This window comes from Pristiophorus japonicus, chromosome 6, assembly GCF_044704955.1.
Source record: "Pristiophorus japonicus isolate sPriJap1 chromosome 6, sPriJap1.hap1, whole genome shotgun sequence".
Classification (NCBI taxonomy): domain Eukaryota; kingdom Metazoa; phylum Chordata; class Chondrichthyes; family Pristiophoridae; genus Pristiophorus; species Pristiophorus japonicus.
Genome location: NC_091982.1, coordinates 259,893,438 through 259,918,132, shown reverse-complemented (window position 1 = coordinate 259,918,132; position 24,695 = coordinate 259,893,438). Strand labels below are relative to the sequence as shown.

Genomic DNA, 24,695 nt, shown 5'->3' with positions numbered 1-24,695 from the left:
GACTCATCAGGGGAGGGCAGCAGCAGCCAAGTTCATGGCACTGTGGCTGGCTCTGTTGCACAGGAGGGCAGGAAAAAGAGAGCGACAGTGATAGGGGATTCAATTGTAAGGGGAATAGATAGGCGTTTCTGCGGCCACAACCGAGATTCCAGGATGGTATGTTGCCTCCCTGGTGCAAGGGTCATGGATGTCTCGGAGCGGGTGCAGGAAATTCTAAAAAGGGAGGGAGAACGGCCAGTTGTCGTGGTGCACATTGGTACCAACGACATAGGTAAAAAAAGGGATGAGGACCGACGTAACTAATTTAAGGAGCTAGGAGCTAAATTAAAAAATAGGACCTCAAAAGTAGTAATCTCGGGATTGCTACCAGTGCCACGTGCTAGTCAGAGTAGGAATCGCAGGATAGCGCAGATGAATACGTGGCTTGAGCAGTGGTGCAGCAGGGAGGGATTCAAATTCCTGGGGCATTGGAACCGGTTCTGGGGGAGGTGGGACTAGTACAAACTGGACGGTCTGCACCTGGGCAGGATCGGAACCAATGTCCTCGAGGGAGTGTTTGCTAGTGCTGTTGGGGAGGAGTTAAACTAATATGGCAGGGGGATGGGAACCAATGCAGGGAGACAGAGGGAAACAAAAAGGAGACAAAAGCAAAAGACAGAAAGGAGATGAGGAAAAGTGGAGGGCAGAGAAACCCAAGGCAAAGAACAAAAAGGGCCACTGTACAGCAAAATTCTAAAAGGACAAAGGGTGTTAAAAAAAACAAGCCTGAAGGCTTTGTGTCTTAATGCAAGGAGTATCCGTAATAAAGTGGATGAATTAACTGTGCAAATAGATGTTAACAAATATGATGTGATTGGGATTACGGAGACGTGGCTCCAGGATGATCAGGGCTGGGAACTCAACATCCAGGGGTATTCAACATTCAGGAAGGATAGAATAAAAGGAAAAGGAGGTGGGGTAGCATTGCTGGTGAAGGAGGAGATTAATGCAATAGTTAGGAAGGACATTAGCTTGGATGATGTGAAATCTATATGGGTAGAACTGCAGAACACCAAAGGGCAAAAAACGATAGTGGGAGTTGTGTACAGACCTCCAAACAGTAGTAGTGATGTTGGGGAGGGCATCAAACAGGAAATTAGGGGTGCATGCAATAAAGGTGCAGCAGTTATAATGGGTGACTTTAATATGCACATAGATTGGGCTAACCAAACTGGAAGCAATACGGTGGAGGAGGATTTTCCTGGAGTGCATAAGGGATGGTTTTCTAGACCAATATGTCGAGGAACCAACGAGGGGGGAAGGCCATCTTAGACTGGGTGTTGTGTAATGAGAGATAATTAATTACCAATCTCATTGTGCGAGGCCCCTTGGGGAAGAGTGACCATAATATGGTGAAATTCTGCATTAGGATGGAGAATGAAACAGTTAATTCAGAGACCATGGTCCAGAACTTAAAGAAGGGTAACTTTGAAGGTATGAGGCGTGAATTGGCTAGGATAGATTGGCGAATGATACTTAAGGGGTTGACTGTGGATGGGCAATGGCAGACATTTAGAGACCGCATGGATGAACTACAACAATTGTACATTCCTGTCTGGCGTAAAAATAAAAAAGGGAAGGTGGCTCAACCGTGGCTATCAAGGGAAATCAGGGATAGCATTAAAGCCAAGGAAGTGGCATACAAATTGGCCAGAAATAGCAGAGAACCCGGGGACTGGGAGAAATTTAGAACTCAGCAGAGGAGGACAAAGGGTTTGATTATGGCCGGGAAAATGGAGTACGAGAAGAAGCTTGCAGGGAACATTAAGACGGATTGCAAAAGTTTCTATAGATATGTAAAGAGAAAAAGGTTAGTAAAGACAAACGTAGGTCCCCTGCAGTCAGAATCAGGGGAAGTCATAACGGGGAACAAAGAAATGGCGGACCAATTGAACAAGTACTTTGGTTCGGTATTCACTGAGGAGGACACAAACAACCTTCCGGATATAAAAGGGGTTGGAGGGTCTAGTAAGGAGGAGGAACTGAGGGAAATCCTTATTAGTCGGGAAATTGTGTTGGGGAAATTGATGGGATTGAAGGCCGATAAATCCCCAGGGCCTGATGGACTGCATCCCAGAGTACTTAAGGAGGTGGCCTTGGAAATAGCGGATGCATTGACAGTCATTTTCCAACATTCCATTGACTCTGGATCAGTTCCTATCGAGTGGAGGGTAGCCAATGTAACCCCACTTTTTAAAAAAGGAGGGAGAGAGAAAACAGGGAATTATAGACCGGTCAGCCTGACATCGGTAGTGGGTAAAATGATGGAATCAATTATTAAGGATGTCATAGCAGCGCATTTGGAAAGAGGTGACATGATAGGTCCAAGTCAGCATGGATTTGTGAAAGGGAAATCATGCTTGACAAATCTTCTGGAATTTTTTGAGGATGTTTCCAGCAGAGTGGACAAGGGAGAACCAGTTGATGTGGTATATTTGGACTTTCAGAAGGCTTTCGACAAGGTCCCACACAAGAGATTAATGTGCAAAGTTAAAGCACATGGGATTGAGGGTAGTTTGCTGACATGGATTGAGAACTGGTTGTCAGACAGGAAGCAAAAAGTAGGAGTAAATGGGGATTTTTCAGAATGGCAGGCAGTGACTAGTGGGGTACCGCAAGGTTCTGTGCTGGGGCCCCAGCTGTTTACACTGTACATTAATGATTTAGACGAGGGGATTAAATGTAGTATCTCCAAATTTGCGGATGACACTAAGTTGGGTGGCAGTGTGAGCTGCGAGAAGGATGCTATGAGGCTGCAGAGTGACTTGGATAGGTTAGGTGAGTGGGCAAATGCATGGCAGATGAAGTATAATGTGGATAAATGTGAGGTTATCCACTTTGGTGGTAAAAACAGAGAGACAGACTATTATCTGAATGGTGACAGATTAGGAAAAGGGGAGGTGCAACGAGACCTGGGTGTCATGGTACATCAGTCATTGAAGGTTGGCATGCAGGTACAGCAGGCGGTTAAGAAAGCAAATGGCATGTTGGCCTTCATAGCGGGGGGATTTGACTACAGGGGCAGGGAGGTGTTGCTACAGTTGTACAGGGCCTTGGTGAGGCCACACCTGGAGTATTGTGTCCAGTTTTGGCCTCCTAACTTGAGGAAGGACATTCTTGCTATTGAGGGAATGCAGCGAAGGTTCACCAGACTGATTCCCGGGATGGCGGGACTGACATATCAAGAAAGACTGGATCAACTGGGCTTGTATTCACTGGAGTTCAGAAGAATGAGAGGGGATCTCATAGAAACATTTAAAATTCTGATGGGTTTAGACAGGTTAGATGCTGGAAGAATGTTCCCAATGTTGGGGAAGTCCAGAACCAGGGGTCACAGTCTAAGGATAAGGGGTAAGCCATTTAGGACGGAGATGAGGAGAAACTTCTTCACCCAGAGAGTGGTGAACCTGTGGAATTCTCTACCACAGAAAGTTGTTGAGTGAAATTCACTAAATATATTCAAAAAGGAGTTGGATGAAGTCCTTACTACTAGGGGGATCAAGGGGTATGGCGAGAAAGCAGGAATAGGGTACTGAAGTTGCATGTTTAGCCATGAACTCATTGAATGGCGGTGCAGGCTAGAAGGGCCGAATGGCCTACTCCTGCACCTATTTTCTATGTTTCTATGTTTCTATGAATAAACAGGGAATAACCCCTACCATCCTCTATATAGGCACATTGGAACATTCGCACAGCTTAAAGTTAATCTTGCTTATGCTTGCAGAACTAAATCTGAAAGTAAAACAGAAAAAGAAATAAAAGTTTAATTTCAGGCATTTATACTATGTGTAAGCCCATTGTGCCTGCTCTAATATATTATGAACTGAATTTAGTGCCTTGATAATGGTTGTAAACCTCCACATTTAAACAGTGTTAGCAGTTACTGCACAGTAAAATTCTGTGCCTCTCACATTCCTCAAACACAGTGCTGTTATATTGGATGAAGTTGGGTGCTGGACAGTGGCGTAGCCAGGAATGGAAATTTGGGTGGACCCCAACTTAGAGTGGACAGCCAATGACCTAAATTGGTCATGAGTGCTTGAGTTCAGATTGCTGCTATGACACAGAACTTTTGAAAGTGGCAGAACATAGTACTGTATGTAGCTAACTCCACAAACCAGTACTAGCAACACTGTCTTCTCTCGTGGTGCACTTTTGTTTTGAAAAATATCCCACAGAATTCTCTACGCGGCTTATTTATTCATCACCTCAGTTACTGATCAGGACCCTGAACTTTGCTTCGTGTTAAATAAGTGAATTTGTTTAGTTTACTTGACTGATTTTGCTTGAAAGATGATTCCTCCAAAGTGGGTTTACGTCATCTCAAGCATCCTTTCTTAGCGAAGCGGTTGATTTTTCAGGATGCTCTGAAGCCTTCTGTTGGAATGAAAATCTTTTGGGTGAGATTTTGGCAGAATACTTCCGTGTAGTAGAAGGCTGTACTATAGTGTTGTGGAGCACAGTTCGATAGCAATGGAATGCTCCAAGGTTTCAGACATTTGCCATTATTTATCGAGCATGTGCATAGACACCCAGCTCAGTAGACATTTGGTGGGCTGGGGCTTAACCAAGGCTACGCCCCGGTGCTTGGGCTGACAGCAACTAATTCATGGGTCTCGTGCAACTGCCGGTAACTCCAAAAGTAAATTTTCCAGTTTCATTAAAGTTGTCAGCTGGGAAGAGCCATTTCTTTTAATAGGTCATTCCAATGATTGGCCTGAGAAAACACAGCAAGTTTTTGTTTGGTATTGGTGCTAACTGCACAAAATTCATGCATCAGGAGCCATTGACCCTAGCACCCCATTAAACCCAATATAACAGCAGTCAGTGTTAGAATTTACTGCCTCGTAACAGCGGCTGTCTCTTTGTAAACTACTCGGGATGAGTGGGGTCCCAGTAAACAATGGTGGTACTGTAAATCTGAGAGGAACTCCTGCGTTAATACCATAAATTGCTTTATGTGTGAATTTTTAATGTCCTTTTTGATCCCCACTGGTGTAGTCCAGCAGCGGGGGTCAAACTCCATCCTGTTACACATCACTGCATCATTAATTCATCCCTTCCTGGGAACGTGACCATATCGGATGTCAAGTGTATTTAGTGCCCTTAACCCTTACCTCATTGAGTAAACATGGCTTATACAAGGCGGCATCTCCTGTGCAATGGACATTGCTTGGAAGTCATTGCACATGAAGCTCTGTGATCTGGGGTCATCAGAGAGTTGTGAGGATCAATCGCTATTTTTGTATATATTTTTAATTGAAAAAAATAAAATGATGATTTAGAATACTAACGCAGCATGTGGGGTGGGAGTAATGTAATATGCAGTGACCTGAAGGGCTACATATTGTCACCTGGTATATTCTTTTCCTGTTGATCTTTTTTTTCCCTGTGGCTAGCAGTGAAGGACTCTTGTTGTGCATGATGAGTGCTTTACTGTTTTCTCTGTTAATGTCTGACCTTTTCTTTTCAGACATTAATGAGTGCACCTCGGGAATTGCAATGTGTGCTCATCAATGCATCAATATCCTGGGATCATTCAGCTGCATCTGTAACCCTGGATTTGAGCTCGGTGCTGATGGGAAGCAGTGCTACCGTAAGTATTGTCATCAAGTTTGACGTGTGTAATCAACAAGGTGCTCACAAGGTGAACGTCTTATTCTCGTCACTTTCACTGTGCCATCGCCAAAGTGATGGTAATTGACGGTAACGTTTTGCACCACTGCCAAGTCACAGCACGATTCACAGCTTTAATGCTTTCCTCTCTCAAAGACATTCAAGATTAGCCACGTGGGTGAGGTGGCACAGCAGACAAATAAAGAAAAGAAAGAACTTGCATTAATATAGCACCTTTCACAACCTCAGGACGTCTGAAAGCACATTACAGCCAATAAAATACTTTTGAAATGTAGTCACTGTTGTAATGTAGCGATACATGGCAGCCAATTTGTGCACAGCAAGGTCCGACAAACAGCAATGAGATAATGATCTCTTTCTTCCTTCAAGACGCTCCTTAAAACCTATCGCTTTGACCAAGCTTTTGGTCACCTGTTTTACCTCATAATACTTCTGTGAAGCATTTAGGACGTTACATAAATGCAAGTTGTTGTTGTTGTTGTTAGTTGAGGGATAAAGATTTGCTAGGACACCAGGGAGAACGCCCCTGCTCTTCTTCAAAATAGTGCCATGGAATCTTTTACGTCCACCCAAGAGGCCAGATGTGGCCTCGGATTAACGTCTTATCTGAAGGATGGCACCTCCAACAGTGCAACACTCCCTCAGTACTATACTGGACTGTTAGCCTAGATTACATGCTCAAGTCTCTAGAGTTGGACTTGAACCTGTAAGCTTTTGACTCGGGCAAGAGTGCTACCACATAGACACAGTGGATGAGCGATCATGCTATGCCGACGTGGCAGGTGTAGATTTTGACTCACAATTGTGCTACAGAGTGGAATTCTACTCTTGGCCAATCTCAGAGCTGCTGTTTGAAGGTTGTGTATTACCTATGACGAGTAAAACGGTGAAATGGCGCACTCCAATTGACCGGTTCCAGAGTGTTCTCCCACACGGTAAATGGTACACGGCACAGCTATGTCAAAACAAGGGCAGTGAGGTGCAGTTGTCCGATTATGAACAGACAATTGCAATTATACTGTTGTTACGAATGTCTTGAAGTTTAAATGGTATAAACATTTTGCAAGATGATTTTTCTTTTCAATGGAATTCATGGCAATCGAATTTGTGCAGTAACAATTGCCGATCTGCTTGAATTCTCTGTCGATGGAACTGACAGAGAACATAAGAACATAAGAACATAAGAATTAGGAACAGGAGTAGGCCATCTAGCCCCTCGAGCCTGGTCCGCCATTCAATAAGATCATGGCTGATCTGGCCGTGGACTCAGCTCCACTTACCCGCCCGCTCCCCGTAACCCTTAATTCCCTTATTGGTTAAAAATCTATCTATCTGTGACTTGAATACATTCAATGAGCTAGCCTCAACTGCATCCTTGGGAAGAGAATTCCACAGATTCACAACCCTCTGGGAGAAGAAATTCCTTCTCAACTCGATTTTAAATTGGCTCCCCCGTATTTTGAGGCTGTGCCCCCGAGTTCTAGTCTCCCCGACCAGTGGAAACAACCTCTCTGCCTCTATCTTGTCGATCCCTTTCATGATTTTAAATGTTTCTATAAGATCACCCCTCATCCTTCTGAACTCCAATGAATAAAGACCCAGTCTACTCAATCTATCATCATAAGGTAACCCCCTCATCTCCGGAATCAGCCTAGTGAATCGTCTCTGTACCCCCTCCAAAGCCAGTATATCCTTCCTTAAGTAAGGTGACCAAAACTGCACGCAATACTCCAGGTGCGACCTGACCAATACCCTATACAGTCCCTGCTTTTGTACTCCATCCCTCTTGCAATGAAGGCCAACATTCCATTCGCCTTCCTGATTACCTGCTGCACCTGCAAACTAACTATTTGGAATTCATGCACAAGGACCCCCAGGTCCCTCTGCATCTCAGCATGTTGTAATTTCTCCCCATTCAAATAATATTCCCTTTCACTCTTTTTTTTCCCAAGGTGGACGATCTCACACTTTCCGACATTGTATTCCATCTGCCAAACCTTCGCCCATTCGTTTAACCTATCCAAATCTCTTTGCAGCCTCTCTGTGTCCTCTACACAACCCGCTTTCCCACTAACCTTAGTGTCATCTGCAAATTTTGTTACACTACACTCTGTCCCCTCTTCCAGGTCATCTATGTATATTGTAAACAGTTGTGGTCCCAGCACCGATCCCTGTGGCACACCACTAACCACCGATTTCCAACCGGAAAAGGACCCATTTATCCCGACTCTCTGCTTTCTGTTCACCATCCAATTCTCTATCCATGCTAATACATTTCCTCTGACTCCGCCTACCTCTATCTTCTGCAGTAACCTTTTGTGTGGCACCTTATCGAATGCCTTTTGGAAATCTAAATACACCACATCCAATGGTACACCTCTATCCACCATGCTCGTTATATCCTCAAAGAATTCCAGTAAATTAGTTAAACATGATTTCCCCTTCATGAATCCATGCTGCGTCTGCTTGATTGCACTATTCCTATCCAGATGTCCCGCTATTTCTTCCTTAATGATAGTTTCAAGCATTTTCCCCACTACAGATGTTAAACTAACCGGCCTATAGTTACCTGCCTTTTGTCTGCCTCCTTTTTTAAACAGAGGCGTTACATTAGCTGCTTTCCAATCCGCTGGTACCTCCCCAGAGTCCAGAGAATTTTGGTAGATTATAACGAATGCATCTGCTATAACTTCCGCCATCTCTTTTAATACCCTGGGATGCATTTCATCAGGACCAGGGGACTTGTCTACCTTGAGTCCCATTAGCCTGTCCAGCACTACCCCCCTAGTGATAATGATTGTCTCAAGGTCCTCCCTTCCCACATTCCCGTGACCAGCAATTTTTGACATGGTTTTTGTGTCTTCCACTGTGAAGACCGAAGCAAAATAATTGTTTAAGGTCTCAGACATTTCCACATTTCCCATTATTAAATACCCCTTCTCATCTTCTAAGGGACCAACATTTACTTTAGTCACTCTTTTCCGTTTTATATATCTGTAAAAGCTTTTACAATCTGTTTTTATGTTTTGCGCAAGTTTACCTTCGTAATCTATCTTTCCTTTCTTTAATGCTTTTTTAGTCATTCTTTGCTGTTGTTTAAAATGTTCCCAATACTCTAGTTTCCCACTAACCTTGGCCACCTTATACGCATTGGTCTTTGATTTGATACTCTCCTTTATTTCCTTGGTTATCCACGGCTGGTTACCCCTTCTCTTACCACCCTTCTTTTTCACTGGAATATATTTTTGTTGCGCACTATGAAAGAGCTCCTTAAAAGTCCTCCACTGTTCCTCAATTGTGCCACCGTTTAGTCTGTGTTTCCAGTCTACTTTAGCCAACTCTGCCCTCATCCCACTGTAGTCCCCTTTGTTTAAGCATAGTACGCTCGTTTCTGACACAACTTCCTCACCCTCAATCTGGATTACAAATTCAACCATACTGTGACCACTCATTCCAAGAGGATCTTTTACTCGGAGATCGTTTATTTTTCCTGTCTCATTGCACAGGACCAGATCTAAGATAGCTTGCTCCCTTGTAGGTTCTGTTACATACTGTTCTAAGAAACAATCCCGTATGCATTCTATGAATTCCTCCTCCAGGCTACCCCGTGCGATTTGAGTTGACCAATCGACATGTAGATTAAAATCCCCCATGACTACTGCCGTTCCTTTTTCACATGCCTCCATTATTCCCTTGATTATTGCCCGCCACACCGTGAAGTTATTATTTGGGGGCCTATAAACTACGCCCACCAGTGACTTTTTCCCCTTGCTATCTCTAATCTCCACCCACAATGATTCAACATTTTGTTCATTAGAGCCAATATCATTTCTCACAACTGCCCTGATATCATCCTTTATTAACAGAGCTACCTCACCTCCTTTCCCTTCTTGTCTATCTTTCTGAATCGTCAGATACCCTAGTATGTTTAATTCTCAGCCTTGGCCACCCTGCAACCATGTTTCTGTAATGGCCACCAAATCATACCCATTTGTAATGATTTGTGCCGTCAACTCATTGACTTTATTTCGAATGCTGCGCGCATTTAGGTAGAGTGTTTTAATCCTAGTTTTTAAACCATGATTTTTAGTTTTGACCCCTCCTGCAGCCCCTTTATATTCAGTGGCCCTTTTTGTTTTTGCCTTGGGTTACTCTGCCCTCCACTTTTACTTATCTCCTTTCTGTCTTTTGCTTTTGTCTCCTTTTTGTTTCTCTCTGTCTCCCTGCATTGGTTCCCATCCCCCTGCCATATTAGTTTAACTCCTCCCCAACAGCACTAGCAAACACCCCCCTCGGACATTGGTTCCGGTCCTGCCCAGTTGCAGACCGTCCAGTTTGGAATGGTGCATCATAGTGATACATCCCAATATAAATACTACTGTGGATGGAACTCTCTCTATACATCTGAGTAATTGGGAACTGTGTTTACATTAAGGGGACTTCTTCCGCCTGTGCATAAAAACTGAAATCTTGTGTCGGCCAGTCTTCATACAGCCCCCGTTGTTCCTCTCAGCAGGGCACCAGATTGCTTGGGTCTCAATCCCAACTGTTATGCCAGGCATGTGCCCAATGGTGCCCATTGTACATTTCCAAACTTTACTTTTCACTTCTTTGGGTGTCCAGGCGACTGGCCTGGCCTGGACTCCACTAATGGGACCCACATGCTCCCTTCTAGAGCCTAGTATGACTCACCTCGCTAGGCATAAGAAATAGGAGCAGGAGTCGGCCATTTGGCCCCTCGAGCCTGCTCTGCCATTCAATAAGATCATGGCTGATCTGATCTTAGCCTCAACCCCACTTCCCGCTCCGCATAACCCTTCACTCCCGTATCACTCAAAAATCTGTCTATCTCCGCCTTAAATATGTTCAATGGCCCAGCCTCCACAGCTCCCTAGGGCAGAGAATTCCACAGATTTACAACCTTCTGAGAGAAGAAATTCCTACTCATCTCAGTTCTGAATGGGCGACCCGTTATTCTGAAACTACACCCCCTAGTTCTAGATTCCCTTCGAGGGGAAATATCCTCTCTGCAGCTACCGTGTCGAGCCCCCTCAGAATCTTATATGTTTCAATAAGATCACCTCTCATTCTTCTAAACTCCAATGTGTATAGGCCCAACCTACTCAACCTTTCCTCCAAAGTCAACCCTCTCATCTCAGGAATCAACCTAGTGAATCTTCTCTGAACTGCCTCCAATGCAAGTACATCCTTCCTTAAATAAGGAGCCCCAAACTATAAGCAGTACGCTAGGTGTGGCCTCACTAATACCCTGTACAGTTGTAGCAGGACTTCTCTGCTTTTATACAGGTTGCCACATAAATCCCAGATCCCGACTGTTGATATGGAGTGGGAACTCCCAGCTTAGGGAGTCCCCGCCCCTAACCCTGGACTCAGCCCATCATTTGCCTTGTAAGGGCAGTCATAAGTTCCAGCCTCAAGTCAAATCAGAAATTCCTGGAAATGGTAGAGACTTGGTGTGACTGGATCTCACCGGGTCAGAATTATAGCAGGAGATTGGCTTTCGGTTCAGTGATTTTGAGTGACTGATGTATTGTTGGCAGAGAGCTTGCCCATGCTGAATATTTGTCTTTCTCCCGACAGGTATTGAAATGGAGATTGTGAACAGCTGTGAGAGGAACAATGGCGGTTGTACTCACCACTGTGAACACACAACCGATGGGCCCTCCTGCTCTTGTAATCAGGGATACCTCCTGGATTCCGATGGGCGCACATGTCTTGGTACGGCAACATCTGAGCATCTCCAGTCAAACGCATGTGGCCTTTGTTATTATAAACCTGTAACTAGATTTCCATCTGCACACTTTAACACAACTGAAGCTCAATTAAAAAGCAACACAGCAATCTGTATAGCTGCATCTCAAGGCTGTGTCTTGACATGCATAAAAAAGAAAATGTACCATTATATTGACGCAGGACTTCGCCAGTCAGCTATTTTACTGAAGTTTGTTTTGATATAACTTAATAATAATGCAGAGCTGTTGCAGTGTCATTATTGAAATGGTGCCATGCTCTGGCCAGGGTGTACTTTGAGTGTTACATTCAATTCTGGCTGCGAACTACAAGGCAAACAACCAAGGCCTGGAAGTAGTGCAAGGTAGGGTCATGAGGTCGTTCACTACTTTGAAAGAGTGAATTACCTTACCTAGGCCATTCTACCTATTAATCTCTATTTGAGTGAAGGCGTGTGTTTAGTTCTGAACTTACTATTTGCTAGTTTGTACTCGTGTCCCCTTGTCTTGCAGTCGTGCTTTATTTTGAATAGTGCTCAAGACTAAAACATTTTATGGAAGGATAATTAAATGAGCTAAATGGCCTCTTTATCTGTACTTACTTTCTTGGTCATTGTGAGTAACTGACCTCATGATAGTGAGACTTGCTTCTGTATGACCAAGAAACTTCAAGATGGTACAGCCCTGTTGTTCTGTAACCAACTGACACCATGATGGTGTAGCCTAACACTGTCTGACTAACAGATCTCATGATAGAGTAGACTTACATGAAACTTGCTGTTTAAGCTGGATGATTTATCATGCAGAGCCATTGCAGTGTCATTATTGTAGTGGTGTAGGGTTCTGACCAATCTGTACTTTGAGTGTTACTGCTCCAACTGTCTAGGGCGTTGGTGAGACCACACCTGGAATACTGCGTACAGTTTTGGTCTCCTTATTCAAGGAGGGATATACTTGCATTGGAGGCAGTTCAGAGAAGGTTCACTAGATTGATTCCTGAGATGAAGGGGTTGTCTTATGAATAAAGGTTGAGCAGGTTGGGCCTATACTCATTGGAGTTTAAAAGAATGAGAGGTGATCTTATTGAAATGTATAAAATTGTGAGGGGGCTCGACAGGGTAGATGCAAAGAGGATCTTTCCCCTCATGGGGAAATCTAGAACTAGGGGGCATAGTTTCAGAATAAGAGGTCGCCCATTTAAAACAGAAATGAGGAGGAATTTCTTCTCTCAGAGGGTCGGGAATCTTTGGAATTCTCTACCCCAGAGAGCTGTGGAGGCTGGGTCATTGAATATATTTAAGGTGGAGAGAGATAGATTTTTGAGCGATATGGGTGTGAAGGGTGATGGGGAGTGGGCAGGGAAGTGGAGCTGAGCCTAAGAACAGATCAGCCATGATCTTATTGAATGGTGGAGCAGGCTCAGGGGGCCAAATGTCTTACTCCTGCTCCTATTTCTTATGTTCTTATGTTCCTGTACATTGCTATAGACCGAGTTCAGGATACAATAAAGACTGTTTCTGATTTTCCTATCCCTTATAGATTCCAATGAGTGTGAGACTGACAGGGCATGCTGTGCACAAGACTGTAATAACAATCCTGGAGGCTACGAATGCAACTGTCGAGCAGGCTACAGGCTGAACATGGATGGATGCGGCTGTGATGGTACAGTGAGGGTGAAAGGCAAACTCCAGGGAGCTTTATTCTGCAACTAGCTTGTGTTGCGTGCAGCTTTGAATTGCACTGTACAGGGCACCATTGCAGACATTTGGGAACAGACTGTGTGTTACTCGCCTCTCGGGCAGAGATGTTGCACTGTGCAAGGGCAGGCATAAAGTGAGCAGGGGGACCTTTAGAGGGGGGAGGGCAGCCCTAAAGACAACACAAACGATTAGGTCCATAGAGCACTTAATTAGGGCTGTGTTTTTTCACTGAGCAAATGTTTCTATAGGATCCCTAGTGCGCTGCCAAGATGGGGAAGCTGATGATTTATGTAGATGTCTCCAAGTATCTATGCAATACAGTTTTATGCAAACCGGTGCCCTACCTGTCCAATTTTGTAGAGCTTCAGGGACTTTGCTGAAACAATGCAGTCTGTGAAAACACACAGCTCTATTCAAGGTCGATCCTGAACTGGAATTTATAGAACTGAAAATAAATCTGGCTAATATAAAAATGATGGAAACAAGGGAAATGTCTCAGTTACCTTTGGGACATTCTTACATTTCTTGTTATCTGCCACTTTCTGTTTATCCATTTGGTGGTAATTTTCTGTTCACATCCTGTGAAATAATGCGTTCAGTATGTGGTGCTAGAAATCTAGTTAGACAGTTCCCTGAGCAACATGTAGCACCATTAAGAACATGACTACTTTATACCTTGCTCATATCACACCAGTGCAAGTTATTCAAATTTGAAACAGTGTCCTTTTATTCATCAACTCTTTCAATCCATCTCCATTTAAAAATAATCATCATCATAGGCAGTCCCTCGGAATCGAGGAAGGCTTGCTTCCACTCCTGAAGTGAGTTCTCTGGTGGCTGAACAGTCCAATACGAGAGCCACAGACTCTGTCACAGATGGGACAGATAGTCGTTGAGGGAAGGGGTGGGTGGGACAGGTTTGCCGCACGCTCTTTCCGCTGCCTGCGCTTGATTTCTGCACGCTCTCGGCGTTGAGACTCGAGGTGCTCAGCACCCTCCCGGATGCACTTTCTTCACTTAGGGCGGTCTTGGACCAGGGACTCCCAGATGTCGGTGGGGATGTTGCACTTTATCAGGGAGGCTTTGAGGGTGTCCTTGTAGTGTTTCCGCTGTCCACCTTTGGCTCGTTTGCCATGAAGGAGCTCCGAGTGGAGCGCTTGCTTTGGGAGTCTCGTGTCTGGCATGCAGACTATGTGGCCTGTCCAGTGGAGTTGATCGAGTGTGGTCAGTGCTTCAATGCTTGGGATGTTAGCCTGAGTGAGATTTAAAAATAAACAGAAGTGGGCAGTGTAATATAGCTCCCACTAGTGGACTACTGCCTCACCTAGTGGACCACTGTGGTAATGCAACTACTTGTGTAAATACAATGAAAGGGTCATAATAGTTGGAGCCATCTTATAGAGTGTGTTTGTTGGTGATGTCGTAAGAATATATCACAGGCAAGTGGGAGGCCTCAATCTCATGTATGGTGGGAGGGTGAAAATGTCAGAAGGAGAAGCCACTCTGGGGTTGTTACCATACTGTCTTAGTAGTTACAGCATTAGTAGTTACAGAAGCCAAGGCCTGGAAACAGTTGCTTGCTCTTCCTTCCAGCTGAGCATAGATTGAGGCATGTGCAGACTAAGAGAGGGGAAAATAATTCTTTCAAAAGCTCTGCGCGTAACACAATCAATACACTCCCCTTTTCTAAAACATGCTGCTCAGAAAAGAGGACACTGCAGGAAACATTTAATAAATCTGTCTCCTATCTGGTTGCGAATGGGATTGGTGTTTGGAGGAACAGCTATAGGCTGAATGAATCAAAGATGCCTTGGAGCACCTGTGTTGTTGCTGTCGGGGTCATGTTGTTTGGTGGACAGCAAGACAAGGTTTGAATAGTGGAATTGTTATTATAGATGAATATTCTGCAATTTTCTTGATAGCCTTTGGGGAGTTATATAAAAGTTTCCCTCAGGGTGTTAAATGGATGGGATAGAGTCCATGATAGAATCTACAGTAGGAGCTGGTATCGTGGGTCAAATGACATCAGCTCATTCCATGCTTACGTATGTTTATGTTCCTATTTCTGCTTGCAGATGTGGATGAGTGCTCAGCAGACAATGCTGGCTGTGACCATCTGTGTATAAACACCCTTGGATCCTATCAGTGTACATGTCAGGGAGGATACAGCCTGGACACAGACAGGAAAAGCTGTTGTGAGTAAAGATGACGAAAACATGCAGAGTACACAAACCATTGAGCCGTGATTTCTGAGGATAAACTGCTAAGTGTCTCAAGCCACGCACTTTGAGTCTTACAATGTGGATTTACTTTTAAACCACCAGCTTCTGATATGTGTTCTATTTGTACAATTTGTTTCTGTTGAAAGTTCAAATTGATTTTATCATTCAAGTAAACTTCTGATGGATATGTCATGAGAAGCTCTGAAGTGTTCTTTCTCATGGCCCACTTTGGAGTAAACATAACTTGATATTGAGTGGATTCAAGGGGGGTATTTTAAATGACAATTCTGAGCTGTATTACTCAAGTTTATTTTCTTCAATCTTTTGGATTGTTCTACTGTTGGTTTAAAGAAACATGTGTCTGTCCAGTCAATTGGACATGAGCGTTCCTACAAACTGCATTAGGAAAGGTAAAGACATTTCCAACATGCAGGTTGGTCAGTAAGATATTTTGTTTAACTTTTACCATCCCTCAGTTTTAGAATTTATTTTTTCTTTATTTAGGCTTCTCTCTACGCCACACACACACACACAATGTTTCTTCTTATTGGGAAGCAGCTGATCTCTCCCAGCTCACACAACTGAGATGGAAGGCTCACTATGCAAGGAATCGCAATCAAAAACCCACATCCCGCCATTAAGTGATTGACTGGCTGCATTGGTCTGAGCGATCCAGAATAGTTTTCAATCACATTTAATCAGTGGGACTGTTTTTCTAACCTGCCATTCAGTTGACATGATGCTTTTATGTCCTCAGCTCTTGATTATGAATTTGAACTGGGGTTGGACGAAGAAGAGGAAGAAATCGAACTTGCCAGGTTCCGAGATATTCTATTAAGAACACCTCCACAGCTTCTTCATTACAAGTCCTCCTTGACACCCTTCTATCAAGAGGATCTGAGGAGCGAACTCAGACTTGTGCATAAAATCAGTATGTGCTGTGGATTAATTTATTAAACTAATTGCATGTTTTACTTATTGAAAGCTTAAAAAATTCCTTCTGTGGTTTTCACTCTCATATTTTAGTCCCTCCTTCCCTGCTCTTTCCCCTATAATAGATGAATGCTGAGAATTACATTGTCAGTCCCATGAGTTTGTAAAACTCATCATCATCATCAGAGGCAGTCCCTCGGAATCGAGGAAGACTTGCTTCCACTCCTGAAGTGAGTTCTTTGGTGGCTGAACAGTCCAATATGAGAGCCACAGACTCTGTCACAGATAGTCGTTGAGGGAAAGGGGTGGGTGGGACTGGTTTGCCGCACGCTCTTTCCGCTGCCTGCGCTTGATTTCAGCATGCTCTCGGTGTTGAGACTCGAGGTGCTCAGCGCCCTCCTGGATGCACTTCCTCCATTCAGGGCGGTCTTGGGCCAGGGACTCCCAGTAGGGATGTCGCACTTTATCAGGGTGTCCATGTAGCGTTTCCGCTGCCCAGCTTTGGCTCGTTTGCCATGAAGGAGTTCCGAGTAGAGCACTTGGTTTGGAAGTCTCGTGTCTGGCATGCGAGCTATGTGGCCTGCCCAGCGGAGCTGATCGAGTGTGGTCAGTGCTTCAATGCTGGGGATGTTAGCCTGGATTAGGACACTGATGTTCGTGCGCCTGTCCTCCCAGGAATTTTGTAGGATCTTGCGGAGACATCATTGGTGATATTTCTCTAGCAACTTGAGGTGTCTGATGTACATGGTCCATGTCTGTGAACCATACAGGAGGGCGGGTATTACTACAGCCCTGTAGACCATGAGCTTGGTGGCAGTTTTGAGGGCCTGGTCTTTAAAAACTCTTTTCCTCAGGCGGCTGAAGGCTGCACTGGCGCACTGGAGGCGGTGTTGGATCTCGACGTCGATGCCTGCTCTTGTTGATAAGAGGCTCCCGAGGTATGGGAAATGGTCCACGGTGTCCAGGGCCGTGCCATGGATCTTGATGACTGGGGGGCGGTGCTGTGCGGTGAGGACAGGCTAGTAGAGGACGTTTGTCTTACGGATGTTTAGCGTCAGGCCCATGCTTTCGTACGGCTCAGTAAATATGTCGACTATGTCCTGGAGTGCAGCCTCTGTATGCGCGCAGACGCAGGTGTTGTCCGCGTACTGTAGCTCGACGACAGAGCTTGGGGTGGTCTTGGACCTGGCCTGGAGGCGGCAAAGGTTGAACAGGTTCCCACTGGTTCTGTAGTTTAGTTCCACTCCAGCGGAGAGCTTGTTGACTGTGAGCTGGAACATGGCAGCGAGAAAGATTGAGAAGAGGGTTGTGGCGATGATGCAGCCCTGTTTGACCCCGGTCCGAGCGTGGATTGGGTCTGTGATGGATCCGTTGGTAAGGATCACGGCCTGCATGTCATCATGGTGCAGGCGGAGAATGGTGACTAACTTTTGGGGCATCCGAAACGGAGGAGGACGCTCCATAGACCCTCGCGGTTGACAGTGTTAAAGGCCTTTGTAAGGTCGAAGAAGGCCATGTATAAGGGCTGGCGCTGTTCCCTGCATTTTTCCTGCAGCTGTCGCACTGCAAAGATCATGTCCGTTGTGCCCCGTAGGGGACGAAATCCACACTGCGACTCCGGGAGGAGCTCCTTGGCCACGGGAAGAAGACGGTTGAGGAGGACACTAGCGACGACTTTCCCAGTGGCTGATAGCAGGGAGATTCCTCTGTAGTTGCCGCAGTCGGACTTGTCCCCTTTTTTAAAGATGGTCACGATCACTGCATCTCTGAGATCCCCCGGGCGTGCTCTCCTCCCTCCAGATGAGAGAGATGAGGTCGTGATTTCGCATCAGCAGTGCCTCTCCGCCATACTTCAATAACTCAGCAGGGATTCCGTCCGTACCCGTAGCCTTGTTGTTTTTAAGCTGTCTTATGGCTTTTCCTACCTCGTGCAGTGTTGGGGTCTCGCTGAGGTGGTGGCGGGTAGCATGCTGCGGGATGGAGTCGAGAACACGCGAGTCAAAGGCAGAGTCTCTATTGAGGAGATCTTCGAAGTGCTGCTTCCAGCGGACCCTGACTGACTCGGTGTCCTTGATGAGTGTTTCCCCGTTCTTGGCCAGCAGTGGGGTGGGGCCTTGGGTGTTTGGCCCGTAGGTGGCCTTGATTGCGATGAAGAATCCTCGAACATCATGGTTGTCGGCCAGCTGCTGTATCTCCTGTGCTTTCTCCATCCACCACCTGTTCTTTAGGTCCCGGGTTTTATGTTGGGCCTCAGCCTTGAGCCGTCTGTAATGCTGCTTTGCTGCTCCTGCATTGGATTGGTGTTTAAGGCTCAGAAATGCCCTGCGCTTGCGATCTATTAGCTCTCGAATCTCCTGATCATTCTCATCAAACCAGTCCTGGTGTTTCCTGGTTGAGTAACCGAGGAGCTCTTTGCAGGCACTGGTTATGGAGGCGGGCATTCTGCGTATCAGGGTCATCAAGGCACGCCAGGTTAGCTGTGAGGCGCTGGCTGTATAGGGCTCTCTTAGCTGGGTCCTTAAGTGCTCCGGCATTGACTTTTTTGCGGCACTGCTTCTGCTGTCGCCTCCGCTTTGGGTCGATGTTGATGTCGATGATGGATCGGATTAGGCGGTGGTCCATCCAGCAGTCGTCAGCTCCTGTAATGGCGCGGGTGATGCGCACATCCTTACGATCCCTGGCTCGGATGATGACATAGTCGAGCAGGTGCCAGTGCTTGGAGCGAGAGTGTTGCCACGATGCCTTGTATTTGTTCCTCTGGCGGAACAAGGTGTTGGTGATGACAAGTTCATGCTCTAGACATTTTGTCAGGAGTAGGGTACCTCTGGAGTTGGCTTTCCCTACCCCCTCTCTGCCAATCACGCCCCCCCCAGAGGTCTGTGTCCTTGCCGACCCTGACGTTGAAGTTACCGAGGAGGATCAGTTTGTCGCCCGCGGGAACACAGGACAGGGATTTTTCGAGGTTAGAGTAAAAACCCTCTGACCTCAATAGTTGCATCGAGTGTTGTGTCGTATGCAATGATAACTGTGGTGCACTGTTTCTGGGTTTGGGTGAGTCGAAGCGACATGAGGCGTTCGTTAGCCCCGTGGGGGGAGTCTTTGAGGCGGTCGACTTGCTCGTTTTTGATGGCGAAGCCGACTCCATGGAGCCGGCGTTCTTCCTCTGGTTTCCCTTTCCAGAAGAAGGTGTAACCTCCACCTTGTTCCTTGAGCTGGCCTTCCCCTGCCCGCCGGGTCTCGCTTAGGGCGGCGATGTCGATATCAAAGCGTCTAAGTTCCCGGGGAACTATGGCGGTGTGGCGTTCCGGTCTGTCGCTGTTGGGGTTGTCCATGAGGGTCCTGACGTTCCAGGTCCCGAACTTCATGTTAACGGAGAGGAGGATGCCTGTGCGTGAGTTCTTTTAACGTGGGGTGGTCGCTGCAGACCGGCTACCACACGGGCTTAGCTGAGCAAAGTCTTGGTCGAGTGGCAAGAGGGTCTAGTAATACTGTCCGACTGTTGATGCTGTGAAAATGTCTCCCTGTAACTAGCTAATTGGGTGGGGGTAGATAGAGGGAATAGCAGCCTGGGATATTTCTCTCTCTGCTCGGTATCTTTTTCAGATGGACCAGCTGTGATCAAGAGCTCAGTGTGTGGTAAAGTTTGATCTTAGTGTTCGTTACCATGGCATATTGTTGCACTAATGCACCGCTTCATCAGTTTTAGCAACTTTTCTAAAGAAGATTATTACTTATAGTATTATTATTTCACAGCAATGAGAATCCAGATTGTCAGAATGATGCATTATGGTCAGTGTTGGTACATGATATGCCTATTATCTCCGGGGTGTATTTATGTTGCTTAATTCAAATTATTGGATGATATTGTTTTTTGATAAACCACAAAAACATCTTTGCATTATCCGGAGCAGATCTGTGCAAGAGAGATTGCCAAAGAAATTCCAGTTTATGCTTGGGATCTCTCAGAGAAGTGGAATAGCATTGTGGCTCATAATATATTCAATATTGAAGCTTCATTCTAGAAGGCAATCATACTGTTTGACCATGATCAAAAGATTTATTGGTAGTTTTAGGCAACTGAGGGAGCCGGGGTTCTTCTTAAATTCAGGAATGAAAGCTTCCATTCGGCTGACCATCTTAGCTAGTCTCCCATCCAGGTACAGAATTAACTCCGTGGTGATGTCCAGCTGATGAGGATCATTACGTAAGAACTTAAGAAATAGAAGCAGGAGTAGACCATTTGACCCCTCGAGCCTGCTCCGCCATTTAATAAGATCTTGGCTGATCTGATCTTGGGCTCAGCTCCACTTCCCCGCCCGCTCCCCATAACCCTTCACTCCCTTATCGCTCAAAAATCTGTCTATCTCCACCTTAAATATATTCAATGACCCAGCCTCCACAGCTCTCTGGGGCAGAGAATTCTACCGATTCACGATTCTCTGAGAGAAAAAATTCCTCCTCATCTCAGTTCTAAATGGGTGACCCCTTATTCTTAAACTATGCCCCCGATTTCTGGATTCACCCACGAGTGGAAACATCCTCTCTGCATCTACCTTGTCGAGCCCCCAGAAAACTGATTTCTCTCCATAAATTGTTGTGCTTTTTCACACGGGTGACGTATCAGTAAAACCAGTTTAGGAACATTGGAAACAGCAGTAGGCCATTCAGCCCCTCAATTATATCATGGCTGATCTGTACCCCAACTCTATTTACTCACCTTTACTCATCGAACAAAAATCTAACAGTTTCAGTCCTGAAAGCTCCAATTGTGCCTTTGAGCAAGAGAATTCCAGATTTTACTTCCCTTTCAGTTTCCTCTTGAATTTGCCAATCCTAATCACCCCCCTCAAACTTCAAGCCCATCGATGCATGCACATTGATTTTGTAATGTCAGCAGTGCTGTATGTGCTGTGCTGACATCATACATGCAATGCGTGCACATCTGTGGGCCCGATTTTCCACAGAAAATAAACAACAAAAGGGGCCTTAAATTGCCCGCACCCAGCATTGGCCGCGCAGTTCGGATAATCCCGGAAGGTAGCGCCCAGCGAGACGCGCGGCTAAATCTCCCGAGTTGGCCTCTTCAAAAAAGATTTCCCCGTGGGGCGCAAAGGTGTCGGTGCTAACGGCGGTGATGTCATCGTCATGTGTGCCGGAGGCTGGGACAAAATTAACGGGGCACGGCACAAACCCGTTTATGCCACCGACACCTTGGGGCAATTCCGGGCGGCTTGCTTCTGCCGCCTGCCCCCGGGTGAAAACCCTATAGTGCCTCCCGGAGGCGCTAGCAGGCCTTTTTGAGAGGGACAATTTCGGCCCCAAAGGCTTTGCCATTCATAGAAACATAGAAACATAGAAAATAGATGCAGGAGTAGGCCATTCGGCCCTTCGAGCCTGTACCACCATTCAATAAGATCATGGCTGAACATTCCCTCAGTACCCCTTTCCTGCTTTCTCTCCATACCCCTTGATCCCTTTAGCCGTAAGGGCCATATCTAACTCCCTCTTGAATATATCCAATGAACTGGCTTCAACAACTCTCTGCGGTAGGGAATTCCACAGGTTAACAACTCTCTGAGTGAAGAAGTTTCTCCTCATCTCGGTTCTAAATGGCATGTCCCTTATCCTAAGACTGTGTCCCCGGGTCCTGGACTTCCCCAACATCGGGAACATTCTTCCCGCATCTGACCTGTCCAGTCCCGTCAGAATCTTATAAGTTTCTATGAGATCCCCTCTCAGCCTTCTAAACTCCAGTGTATAAAGGCCCAATTGATCCAGTCTCTCCACATATGTCAGTTGCGCCATCTCAGGAATCAGTCTGGTGAACCTTCGCTGCACTCCCTCAATAGCAAGAACATCCTTCCTCAGATTAGGAGACCAAAACTGAACACAATATTCCAGATGAGGCCTCACTAAGGCCCTGTACAACTGCAGTAAGTCCTCCCTTCTCCTATACTCAAATCCCCTAGCAATGAAGGCCAACATACCATTTGCCTTCTTCACTGCCTGCTGTACTGCATGCCAACTTTCAATGACTGATGAACCGTGACACCCAGGTCTCGTTGCGCCTCCCCTTTTCCTAATCTGCCACCATTCAGATAATAATCTGCCTTCGTGTTTTTGCCCCCAAAGTGAATAACCTCACATTTATCCACATTATACTGCATCTGCCATGCATTTGCCCACTCACCTAACCTGTCCAAGTCAACCTGCAGCCTTTTAGCGTCCTCCTCACAGCTCACACCGCCATCCAGTTTAGTGTCATCTGCAAACTTGGAGATATTACACGCAATTTCTTCATCTCAATCATTAATGTATATTGTAAAGAGATGGGATCCCAGCACTGAGCCCTGTGGCACTCCACTAGTCACTGCCTGCCATTCTGAAAAGGATCTGTTTATCCCAACTCTCTGCTTCCTGTCTGCCAACCAGTTCTCTATCCACGTCAGTACATTACCCCCAATACCATGTGCTTTGATTTTGCACATCAATTTCTTGTGTGGGACCTTGTCCAAATACACCACATCCACTGGTTCTCCCTTGTCCACTCTACTAGTTACAACCTCAAAAAATTCCAGAACATTTGTCAAGCATGATTTCCCTTTCATACATCCATGCTGACTTGGACCGATCCTGACACTGCTTTCCAAATGCGCTGCTATTTCATCTTTAATAATTGATTCCGACATTTTCCCCACTATTGATGTCAGGCTAACCAGTCTATAATTACCCATTTTCTCTCTCCCTCCTTTTTTAACAAGGTGTTACATTAGCTACCCTCCAGTCCATAGGAACTGACCCAGAATCGATAGTATGTTGGAAAATGATCACCAATGCATCCACTATTTCTATGGCCACTTCCTTAAGTACTCTGGGATGCAGACTATCAGGCTCCAGGGATTTATCGGCCTTCAATCCCATCAATTTCCCTAACACAATTTCCCGCCTTATAAGGATATTCTTCAGTTCCTCCTTCTCACTAGACTCTCGGTCCCCTAATATTTCTGGATGGTTATTTGTGTCTTCCTTCGTGAAAACAGAACCAAAGTATTTGTTTAACTGGTCCGCTATTTCTTTGTTCCCCATTATAAATTCACCTGAATCTGACTGCAAGGGACCTACGTTTGTTTTCACTAATCTTTTTCTCTTCACATCTCTATACAAGCTTTTGCAGTCAGGTTTTATGTTCCCAGCAAGCTTCCTCTCATACTCTATTTTCCCCCTCCTAATTAAACCCTTTGTCCTCCTCTGCTGTATTACAACATTCTCCCAGTCCTCAGGTTTGCTGCTTTTTCTGGCCAATTTATATGCCTCTTCCTTGGATTTAACACCATCCTTAATTTCCCTTGTTAGCCACGGTTGAGCCACCTTCCCAGTTTTATTTTTACTCTAGACAGGGATGTACAATTGTTGAAGTTGATCCATGTGATCTTTAAATGTTTGCCATTGCCTATCCACCGTCAACCCTTTCAGTATCACTCGCCAGTCTATTCTAGCCAATTCACGTTTCACACCATCGAAGTTACCTTTCCCCAAGTTCAGGACCCTAGTCTCTGAATTAACTGTGTCACTCTCCATCTTAATAAAGAATTCTACCATATTATGGTCACTCTTCCCCAAGGGACCTCGCACAACAAGATTGCTAATTAGTGCTTTCTCATTACACGTCACCCAGTCTAGGGTGACCAGCCCTCTAGTTGGTTCCTCGACATATTGGTCTGGAAAACCATCCCTAATACACTCCAGGAAATCCTCCTCCACCGTACTTCTCCTAGTTTAGTTAGCCCAATCTACATGTAGATTAAAGTCGCCCATGATAACTGCTGTACCTTTATTGCATGCATCCCTAATTTCTTGTTAGATGCTGTCCCCATCCTCATTACTACTGTTTGATGGTCTATACACAACTCCCACTAGCGTTTTCTGCCCTTTGGTATTCCGCAGCTCCACCCATACAGATTCCACATCATCCAGGCTAATGTCCTTCCTTACTATTGCATTAATTTCCTCTTTAACCAGCAACGCCACCCCAGCTCCTTTTCCTTTCTGTCTATCCTTCCTAAATGTTGAATACCCCTGAATGTTGAGTTCCCAGCCTTGGTCACCCTGGAGCCATGTCTCCGTGATGCCAATTACATCATATCCGTTAACTGCTATCTGTGCAGTTAATTCGTCCACCTTATTCCGAATACTCCTCGCATTGAGGCACAGAGCCTTCAGGCTTGTCTTTTTAACACCCTTTGCCCCTTTTAGGATTTTGCTGTAATGTGACCCTTTTTGCTTTTTGCCTTGGTTTTCTCTGCCCTCCACTTTTACTTTTCTTCTTTCTATCTTTTACTTATGCCCCCATTCTACTTCCCTGCATAGGTTCCCATCCCCCTGCCATATTAGTTTCACCCCTCCCCAACAGCACT

General features: G+C 45.6%; 1 protein-coding gene across 1 annotated transcript in view; it reads left to right on the top strand.

The window, feature by feature from the left end:
• The window catches only part of LOC139266308 (multiple epidermal growth factor-like domains protein 6), a 496,732-nt gene that overhangs the window by 358,575 nt on the left and 113,462 nt on the right, over nt 1-24,695 (top strand). The window contains exons 9-13 of the mRNA XM_070884129.1: nt 5,513-5,635; nt 11,278-11,415; nt 12,966-13,088; nt 15,202-15,321; nt 16,106-16,279. Coding sequence (XP_070740230.1) covers nt 5,513-5,635; nt 11,278-11,415; nt 12,966-13,088; nt 15,202-15,321; nt 16,106-16,279 — 678 coding nt within the window. The remainder of the gene's footprint in view (nt 1-5,512; nt 5,636-11,277; nt 11,416-12,965; nt 13,089-15,201; nt 15,322-16,105; nt 16,280-24,695) is intronic.